Below are 10,773 nucleotides of genomic sequence, written 5' to 3' on the forward strand. Positions count from 1 at the left end.
GTGGGTGGGGGGAAGTTTCGCTTGGCGCCGGATGTTGCACGTTGCGATTGAGCGCGGTGGGAAATGTAGTTTTTTTTAAACTCCCCCCACCACCCCCCCTTGGGCCGGTGGGGGTTTGCGAATCTTCCCAGGGTTCACAGCGGCAGGCAGGCAGGCAAGCAACATGGCCGTTTGAAGAGAGGTAAGGACGACAGACCTGTCAATATACAGAATAATTTTATCAGTGTGAAGACAAAAACTGTCTGAAGGCGAGAGTTGTTGCTAAATTCAGAAGTTTCTTTTGGCCTTTGAGTTTCTCTTCAACCCCTATTTTTTTTTTCTGTTTCATACAAAATATACCAGTAAGTACTTCAGTGCCTTGGCATGATAACTTGTTCGGAGGTATCAGATGTTTTAATTATACCAAGCTGTTTGTTTTACTAAATTACTGTGTACAGTGCACATGAGTAGGACATGTTCGGTGTTTGGTCACACATCGCCAGTCCAATACTCAACCTGAACCCCTCAGTGCAATCTCAGCTTCACAAGAACAGCTCGATGTCCTGACCTCATAACACGAGAACATCCTGATAGTCGGAGAAATTTGAATGCACGCTGGTTCAGAATAAACACCAACATATAATACATGTATGTATATGCCAGTCTTCACAATCACATCTTGTTTGGCTCAAAGTAAAATGATAGCAAATCTGAACTGAAAAAGTAGTGAAGGTATGAATCAAAAGTAATCTAGAAAACTGCCAATGACAAACAACTGAGGATTTAGAAAAACAATCAATCCTGTTGAGCACCTGCCAATAGAAAAGATGAACCAATTGAATCATTTTTTTGAAAATAAATTCTCCAGCTTATTTTTTTCTCAGTAATTGAAATGTTTAAAGTTTAAGATTTTAAACAATCAAAATGTTACATATTTTACAATAACATGATTAAATTTATAAATGTTTACTTGATGGCCTCGCCCTCACAAAAGCCTGGCTTAGAATGAATATTTTTGCTGAGCTTTAACTCTGTAATCCGAATGCAGATCTTGCACTTTGAGTATGTGTAATTTGCCAGGATACATCCATAGCTTTTAGTCAGCTCCAATGCTGTATTGTTTCTCTACAACTTCCAGCAATACTTGTTTGTTTGTTTTTCCAAAGTTATTTGAAGAAAAGTTAGAAGAGAAACTTCAAAAACTTTATTCAGCTAAAATTTACGGTGAGTATTTTTTTAAACTGAAGTTTTGTGTGTAAAAACAGAGCCCCATTTCAAACATGATCATGTAGTGATTGCATATCTGTTGCAGCTTTTGTTAATCTCTGAATTATAAACATTTGCTTTTCAGTGGAAGAAAACAACTTGTATCTCTGTCCTTAACAATAGATGTGCTTTTGAAAAGTAGTAAAATGTAAACTAGATGATTAATTTGAGCAGGTTTTCAACTTTTTTTTCAACTTACTTTTTTTTTACTGCAAATGACAAACTCACAAAGATGGTATTTTCATCCTAATCTGACTTCTTTTTTCTTCAAACAGGCGAGTTGAATTTTGAAAATTTAAGGGAAAGAGGCCTGGCTACCATTACCTGAGTTTGGTTTAAGTGTGAAAATATAAATATTCTAATTAGTGACAGCTGTGAGACAGACACACAGACATGTGCAGAATCAATGTTTGCAGAGGTCTCTTGACTTTAAAACCAGTGGTGTCAGTCTTGGCCCCGTAGTGCTGTCAAGCCTGTGCCGTCCCCCTCCCCTCCCCTCCCCTCACTGCGGTCAGACACCAGGAATCCACCTGTGAGCCAAAAATCACATTCCATCCCCAGGTCTGCTAAACCTCAGGTTCCCTCTCCACAATGCTGCCACGTTCCAAGACCATCCCCCAGTGCTGCCAAAGCCCAGAACTGCCTTATCGTGCAGGTACACCCTCACTTCCTTTCCTACTATGACTAAATACCTGCTTCCCAGCTCCAACGAATACACCTTGTCCCTTGTATAGCATCCTGCTGTGAATCTACAGCTTTAAAATGGTTAAGGGCAAAAAATAAACAGAGGCTGAGGAGTGTATATAGAATAACAACCACTTGTTTACAGTTTTCACAGAATACTGGACAGAGTTGTGAAATTTGAGTCAATCTAAATCAGTCACCTTGATATCCCTTAGATGACCAAAACACCCCTATTGTTTTAAAACAGTGAATCTTCTGACTTAATAAGCAACACCATGAGAGATCTGCTAGTGAAAATATATTAAAAGTTCTGTCTGTTAACCTTACTTCCTGTGAGGTCATTTTAAAGTCATGCTTTTTATGTCAGCATTTGTAATATAGCTCCATCATTTTATAATGAGATAAGTCTCGGTCAACATTTAGCTCTGATTAATTACAGGCCTCCTTACACTTGGTGACATCCTTGCAAGCCCCATGTCTTCCAAGAACTCTAGAGTAAATATCTCCTTTGCCTCTGCTGCTCACACAACAACTGTAAGTAAACCTACTTTTTCCAGAACTTTGTTTTTTTTAATATGTTAACCCATTTAAAATATGACTGGTGGCTACTTTTCGTAAGTTCAGTTACCTTGCCTGCTCCTGCTCCAAAGGCTGAAATGTTTCCCAGCACTGCTTTTTAAAAAAAAATCATTTGTGGGATGTGGGTGCACCTGGCAAGGCCAGCAATTATTGCCTAGTTCCAGTTTCCCTTGAGAAGGTGGTGGGCACCAATCTTGAACCATTGCTGTCCATGTTGTGAAGGTGTTCTCACAATGCTGTGAGGTAGTGAATTCCAGGATTTTGACCCAGAGACCCTAAAGGAATGGCGATATATGTCCGAGACACAATGGCGTGTGACTTGGAGGGGAACTTGGAGGTGATGGTGTTCCCATGCATCTGCTGCCCTTCACCTGCTAGGTGATGGAGGTTTCAGGTTTGAGAGGTGCTGTCGAAGAAGCCTTGGTGAGTTGGCACTGTGCATCCTGTAGACAGCACACGCGGCCACGGTGCACCGGTGGTGGAGGGGGTGGATGTTTAGGCTAGTGGAAGAGGTGCCAATCAAGCAGACTGCTTTGTCTTGGATGGTGTCGAGATTCTTGAGTGTTGTTGCAGCTGCATCCATCCAGGCAAGTGGAGAGTATTCAATCGCACTCCTGACTTGTGCCTTGTAGACAGGAGGTGAGCCACTTGCCACAGAATATCCTGCCTTTGACCTCCTAGTTGTCATGGTATTTATGTGGCTAGTCCAGTTGAATTTCTGGTCTTTGGTGACCCTGAGAATTTTGATGGCGGGGAACTTGTTGATGGTAATGCCATTGAATGTCATGAGGTGGTTAGATGCTCTCTTGTTGGAAATGGTCATTGCTTGACATATTTGTGGCGCGATTGTTACTTTCCACTTATCAGCCTGAGCCTGGATGTTGCCCAAGTCTTGATGCATGCGGGCGTGGACTGCTTCATTATCTGAGGAATTATGAATGGAGCTGAACACTGTGCAATCATCAGCGAACAGCTCTACTTCTGACCTTATGGAGGGAAGTTCACTGACAAAGCAGCTGAAGATGGATGGGCCTTGGACACTACCCTGAGGAACTCCTGCAGCGAAGTCCTGGGGCTTAGATGATTGGCCTCCAACAACCACGATCATCCTTTGGGTAGATAAGGGGGAACCAGTGGATGTAGTATATTTGGATTTTCAAAAGGCATTCGATAAGGTGCCACATAAGAGGTTTTTACATAAGATTAGGGCTCATGGAATTGGGAGTAATATATTAATATGGATTTGAGGATTGGTTAACGGAAGAAAACAGAGAGTAGGAATAAACAGAGAGTCGGGTAGGCAGGTTGTAACTAATAGGGTGCCGCAAGGATCAGTGCTTGGGCCTCAACTGTTTACAATATATATCAATAACTTGGATGAGGGGACCGAGTGTAATGTATCCAAGTTTGCTGACGATACAAAGCTGGGTGTGAGGAGGGCATAAAGAATCTGCGAAGGGATATAGACAGGGTTAAGTGAGTGGGCAAGAAGGTGGCAGATGAGGTATAATGTGGAGAAATGTGAAATTGTCTACTTTGGTAGGAAAAATAGAAAAGCAGAATATTTTTTAAAAGGTGAGAGATTAAGTAATGTTGGTAATCAGAGCGATTTGGGTGTCCTTATACACGAATCACAGAAAGTTAACTTGCAGGTACAGCAAGCAATCAGGAAGGCAAATGATAAGTTAGCCTTTGTTACAAGTGGGTTGGAGTATAAGAGTAAGGAGGTCTTGCTGCAATTATATAGGGCTCTGGTGAGATCCCCCCAGAGTCGTGTGTACAGTTTTGGTCTGCTTACCTAAGGAAGGATATACTTGCCTTAGAAAGGTGCAACGAAGGTTCACTGGATTGGACAACCCTCTCATCCCAGGAATCAATGAGGAGAGATTGAGTAGAATGAGCCTATATTCTCTGGAGTTTAGAAGAATGAGAGGTGATCTCATTGAAACATATAATTGATGGGGTAGATGCTGAGAAGCTGTTTCCCTTGGCTGGAGAGTTTAGAACTAGGGGTCATAGTCTCAAGATAAGGGGTCGGCCATTTAGGACTGAGATGAGGAAAAGTTTCTTCGTTTAGAGAGTTGTGAATCTTTGGGACTCTCTATCCCAGAGGGCTTTGGATTTTCAGTTGTTGAGTATATTCAAGACTGAGATCGATGGATATTTGGACACTAAGGGAATCGAGGGATATGGGCATAGGGCAGGAAAGTGGAGTTGAGGTAGAAAATCAGCCATGATCTTATAGAATGGCAGAGCAGGCTCGAGGGGCCGTCTGGCCTACTCCTGCTCCCATTTCTTGTGTTCTTATGTGCCAGGTATGACTTGAGCCACTGGAGAGTTTCACTCTGATAGCATTGACTTCAGTTTTACCAGGGCTCCTTGGTGCCACACATGGGCGAATGCTCCAGAGTCACTCATCTCTGGAATTCAGGTTGTGTGTCCATGCTTGGACCAAGGCTGTAATGAGGTCTGGTGCTGCGTGGTTCTGGCTCCTCTCTCTGCTCTGGCTCGGTTCCTCTTGTCTCCTGGTTCTGCCTGTGGCCCAATTCCTTCCAAAATGCTGGCCGTAACTCCCTTGCTCCTATGCCTCTGCCCTTGTTCCCTCAAATTCTTGCCTTCATATCAGGACTTGCTCTACTTCCAGCCCAAAAAATACTTTGCTGGCTCCTCGCTGTCACTCAAATTTAAAATGCCACCTCGGCTGTTGAGGCCCCTTTCCTAACTCTGCCGCACTCCCTCCAGGACCCTGCAAAATTTAAATTAGTTCCCAAGTCATTTAGTTCCTGCTTCTGACTCTACACTGCTCCAAAATTAAAAATATCACCTGGTCCATTAAGACCTTGTTCAGTCTTAGCTCTGTCCTGTGGGTTCATGCTGGTTGGGCAATAAGAGGGTACTGAAGAGATAAGGGGGTAGGAAGGCAGACGATAAGGGATAAGGACAGATAGGGAAATTACACTGAGAAGTATATGGGGAAAGGGGAGGATACGGGGAGCAATATAGGGGACAAGGCGACAAGTTAGGGGGATGGGATGGAAAAAGGAGAGGAGGTGGGCAGAGGATGAGGTGGTTGGCAGGTGAGGGAGAGGGATGGGAATTGGAATGTTGAGAGGAGACTGGGACTAGGGAGTAGTGGCAAGAGGTAGGGGGAGGAGATAGGTGGCTGACTGGATTCAGTGGCGACAAATGTACGAGAGGGGTAGTTTTAAACCGCAGAGGCCTGCAAGCCACATTTTTGCTGAATTGTCCGCTGAAAAAGTGACTGGGGCCCTCAGCAGCCCTTTTTTTATCACGGTACCCACCACCTCTCACTCAAAAGAAAAAAAAGGAAGAAAAAAGAGAATCACGGGGGAAAAAAAGAGAGAAATGCAAAGGTGAACAAAACAGAAGAGAAATGCAGCAGAAGAGCAATGCCACAGGAGATTCTCTATTCCAAAATAATGGAGTGCTATCATTAGATACGTAATCGATATAATCTCTCTCGCTCTCTCTCCTTTCACAGCCTTCTCCTGTGCCCGACTCAGCCATTCCCAGCCTCCTCGTCTCGACCAGTTTAATTTTTTTCCTAAAACAAAAACAGAAAATGCTGCAAGTGCTCAGCAAGTCAGTCAGCTTTTCTGCAGCGAACAGGTGAGTTCACCTTTCAGGTGTGGGCCCTTTGTCAGAATCTCTCCACTCCTGCAGTAAATAAATAAGGTCAGAAATTCGAGTAGCCTGACTTTATTTCTGAAATCTGCTGCAAAATAAATAACAGCAACTTGCATTTATATACACTTTTCACATGCAGGAAGACTTCTCTCTAGATTTTACAAAAATTAGGAAAAGGATATCGTGAACATCAAGAAAAAAGAAAGGGGTGAAATTGGAGAGGCTACAATGTGGAACCAAAAGCACAGTCCAAGAGGAGGGTTTTGAAAAGGTTCTTAAAAGGAAGGAAATCATTGGCACACATGTAGAAGCTGATGGTGTACTTCCAGAAAATGTTGCCAAGGGGTAGCATGGAGCTCGTGAACAGGACATGGCCAAGGATGGATGCCTGAAGTACAGCAGAGGTGGCCTTTCCAGCAGAAATTATTGGATAAGGCTATACAGTCCCCACCACTTATAGCAGGCGTGTTCATTCGAATGCGATTTGCCCACTGGCCAGTATAATGTCTGAAGGCAGTTTATTTTTCTCTCTCTCCCAGTAACAAGCCGCCCACAGCTCCCCGATTTCCAGCCTCTTCAGTGGAAGTGGAAAAGATGTCGGCGAAAAGCTTTCGCGCCTGCGATGGTGACTTGATACGTCCAGATTAAAAAATGTGGAAATGTCAACTTTACAAGAACACCAAACTTTACAGATGTGGAAAGGACACGTGAAGCAAAGCTAGTGAAGGCTGGATTAACAGAAATTGGAAAGACTCTTGCAGAAAAACAGCCGTGGCCTTTTCAATGCCAATGACTGGCAATGTAAAACCTGTGGAAATGTGAATTGGGCAAGAAGATCAGAGTGCAACATGTGCAACACTCCAAAATATGCCATACTAGAAGAAGGGACTGGATACTGAGGTGGATTTAATGAAAGCGAAACCTTAGCGAGGTGCGAACTAGTGAGTAAGCACAACTGTTGCTGCCCGAAATAAACGGAGCACTTAAGACGCTGTAACCGGCAACTTAGAAATTGACGATAATGCAAATGGATAATGGTTATCGCTTTTTGGATACTATAAATGACTGCCCGTTTGAAATTGTTGTAAAACGCTGTTAAAAGTAACTTCCAGTGTCTGCATATCCCCTCTTCCACCAATATGCCGCAGGAGGAATTTTTTTTTAAAGTGTCAAATTTCGGGGCAATAGACCTGCGGGCCCTCATCATTGAGGTAGTGCTGAGACAAGACTGGCTACAGGGGATATCAATAGCGAGATCTCCCCACAAGGCGAGGGAGGTGACCGTGGACCCGAGCATGACGTCAGTCATTCCATGCTTGGGCAACCAGTGCCGGAAAAAGGCCAACAACCTGACCAGGGCAGGCAAAGTCAGCAAGCTCTGGACCTTCAAAGTTTTCAAAACTCAGCATTTTATCAAAAATAATAGTGAAAAAACAAACAAAAATGTTTTTAAAGGAAGGACCTGGAAAGGTATTGATCTTTTAATGCAGTAATTGAAGAGGTGGGGGACTGGTAGGTGCTTTCAGGCTGAGATGTATTTGTTTATTCTGGGCGGAACCGAAAAGCAGTTTAAATTTGTAAAAAGTCGGGTGCTGGGGGGGGAACACCCTTTTCAAAGTGGGCTGCTGGAGGACACATTTCAATGCCTGCAAAGTCCCCTCAGAACCCCGAAACAAACAGTCATTTCACCATCTGCACCTCTTGCACGCCAACTCAATGTTCTGTGCACCTAACCTTTTTTCTGTGACCCTGCAGGGCAAATTACTGCGTAACGCGCGACAGTGTGTGAGGACCAGAGGAGGTACCCCCTACCTGAAGGAGCTAACTGCGCACAAGGAGAGGGCCCTGCAGCTGCAGGAATTCCATGGTGCTGTGCCTACGGCGCAAGCTGAGGTTGCCGCCATGTGCGTGCCACCAGGTGAGTTTCAGAGCCCCTTGCTTTGTCTGCTAGGCAGCAACCTGCCCCAGGAGAAGACTAAGAGGAGGCTCGATGGAGTTATTTGAAATTTATGAAGAGGTTTGATAGACTGGATGGGGAGAAATTGTTTTCAATTGTGGGTGCAGGGTGGGAAGAGGAAATTAGAGTGGGAGAGGGCTCGTGTGGCCTGTAAACACTGGCACAGACCAGTTGGGTCGGATGGCCTTTTTCCGTGTTGTTGATTGAACGTAATGCTGACACTAATCTGAGAAATGGAAATGCTGCTTCATTGTAACCTTTTTATTCTTCCTTCCCACAGGACCACACCAGCTGGAGGACACCAGGGGAGAGGGCACTGAGGCAGAGATGAAGCAGGAGGACAAGCTACAGGTGGATCAGGATCAGGACCAGGACGATGATGAGGATGCTGAGCACCCCAGGATGGAAATTGGGAGAAGTGTCGTGGGCCTTCCCATTGCCACGCTGCACCGCGAGGGCGCTGACATGGAGTGGAGGCGAGATATTGGCGACGTTCCTTGCACCCCACCTGAGAACACCGCCTCATTGCTGACTCCCGGCCCTTCCCACTCTACAGCAGAAGCCTCTGCCTCCCCGCTCGCAGGCAGCCACGCTGTGGCCAGCGCCCCCACGGGGCCGGAGAGATGGGGCCGCGAGAGCATGCCATCTGTATCTGCCTTGTCGGGGCATCACGTAGCATCAGGAGGGGGCGGAGATGTGCCTGTGAGACAGGGTCGACGTCAGGCCAGGACTGAGGATTGGGAGCAGGACCAAGGGGATCCGCGCCTGAGAAGAAAACTGCTGCAGGAGCACCACGGGTATTTGCGACATCTGGGGTCCATCAACCACAATTTGAGCCTGATCCTGCGCAAGCTGGAGACAATTGGGCACGAGCTGGATGTCCTTTGCCAGTTGATTAGATTGGGAGCTCGTGATATTGTGGAGGCCTGCAGTGTGGTCTCGCAGCAGATGCCGATGTCCATCGTGCCAACGCCGCCCACTGCGGCAACAGTCGTCGTCCCTGTCGGAGGTGCTGCTGATACTCTGGTCGGCAGCACTTCCCAGCGCCACGTTCTTCCCCCAGGCTCTGTGCCGGTCGCAAAAGCCACATGAGGCCAGGCTGCTCAGGAGCACCCTCCACTGACTCAGTCAGCAGCAGCCCCATCACAGGAGACAGCTGCCAGTTGTCAAACTACACCTCTGTCCCGTGATCCTTTAGAACAACGTCGAGACCCCCTCACTGCCCAACTCCCTGATCGCGGCCAACACGTGAGACTCGGAAGCCGCCAACGTGGCCAGAGGGCTCGTTCCCCAGGGAGGAAGCGCAGGGTCACGAGGAAGTAGGGTTCCTGCCTGCAGAGGCCATCTCCTCTTGCTGTTCCTCTCCCTCAGTGGTTCCTCAATCACCCTTTCCACTGCAGAATTGTACATCATTTGTAAATAGTTAAAATTTAAATTTGTCACATTTGGAAGCAGTTATGATGACTCTATTGTTGAAAAATTGCTTAATACTGTTGAACAAATTTCTACTTAAAGTATTTAACAGGAATATTTTTGCACAGTGCTTTGCATTGATTAATAACTGACTACCTCACCACAGTGTTACTGCCCCAGGCCTTATAGTCCTCGGCCACCTACTTTGTTACACCTGCTGCATTGATGCCCGGCAATGCTGATACATGTAGATGGATGTGGACTTTGCCATTTGTGTCTTCCGGCTTTAAACACATCAATTTTCAGTAGTTGTCTCTTGTTGAATAAATGGTTCTGAATGTTGTTAGTCAAGGATAAATGTTTACAGTTTCATTGTTTTCATCTGCTTCAACAGTGCTGTTTGCTGACATTATACTGTTCTACTGAATAAAAGTTTACTTGTTTGTTACAAGCTTGTCTGTTGTTCTTTGCGTTCGTAGCCCCATGGGGATCAGTCCACAGCATAATTGTTCCAGACTTCCGATGCAGCTTGATTCGGTAGGTGTAAAGGTGGGGGTGACTAAGACTATGGGGAGGGGGGGATTATCATTGACCAAAAACCTGAGCTACCAGCTGCTCTCTGGTCACTTCCCCCATGCTTTCCTCCGTGGAGACCATCACCCCTCGGCTCTGGGACGTGTGGGTCAGGATCCCGCTGTTCCAAGGGCAACTTGTCTTCCAAGTCGAGGCTGAGCCCTTCCTACTGTGCCTCCTAACTTACTGTCATCTGCAAACTTGGATATACAACTCTACTCCTTCATCCAAGTCATTAATATATATGGTGAAAAGCTGAGGCCCCAGTACAGATCCCTGAACACAACTTGTCACACCCTGCCAATCAGAGAACGAACCCTTTATCCCTACTCTCTGTCTCCTACCTCCCAACCACTTACCAACCCATATCACAAAGTTACTTCCAATTCCATGTGCTCTCATTTTTGCTAATAGCCAGTCCCTGTCTGCAAAGAGTTTTATGTGCGTTATAAGAAGCACGGTTCATGTGCTGCTAGTTCAGTTGTATCTAGCCATGAGGTGCGGGGACGAAATGTGCCTACATAAATTATTCAAAAACTGTATTATGTTTGTTGGCTGAAGGTTTGAGACTGCTGGTGATTTCGGAGAAGTGCTGCATTTGAGGTACTTCAAAGATTTCATCTGACTGGTTTGCCTATTTAACTCATTGTGAGCTGACTTCAGATTGTTGTATT

The 10,773-nt window shown here is 45.6% G+C and overlaps 1 protein-coding gene across 2 annotated transcripts; it reads left to right on the top strand.

Annotated features, from left to right (window-relative positions):
* Window positions 1-24: 24 nt before the first annotated feature.
* On the top strand, window positions 25-9,977 carry LOC137326340 (uncharacterized). 2 transcript variants are annotated; one of them, XM_067991330.1, is made up of 5 exons: window positions 25-181; window positions 1,146-1,203; window positions 2,369-2,463; window positions 7,912-8,074; window positions 8,394-9,977. In XM_067991330.1, the coding sequence occupies exons 3-5, from the start codon at window positions 2,404-2,406 to the stop codon at window positions 9,203-9,205; spliced, it is 1,035 nt and encodes a 344-aa protein (XP_067847431.1). In that variant the 5' UTR covers window positions 25-181; window positions 1,146-1,203; window positions 2,369-2,403; the 3' UTR covers window positions 9,206-9,977. The 2 variants fall into 2 exon arrangements, with proteins under 2 accessions (XP_067847431.1, XP_067847432.1); XM_067991331.1 differs by lacking the exons at window positions 25-181; window positions 1,146-1,203; window positions 2,369-2,463 and adding an exon at window positions 7,109-7,626.
* The last annotated feature ends 796 nt before the right edge of the window (window positions 9,978-10,773 follow it).

This window comes from Heptranchias perlo, chromosome 10 (genome assembly GCF_035084215.1).
Source record: "Heptranchias perlo isolate sHepPer1 chromosome 10, sHepPer1.hap1, whole genome shotgun sequence".
Taxonomy (NCBI): Eukaryota; Metazoa; Chordata; class Chondrichthyes; order Hexanchiformes; family Hexanchidae; genus Heptranchias; species Heptranchias perlo.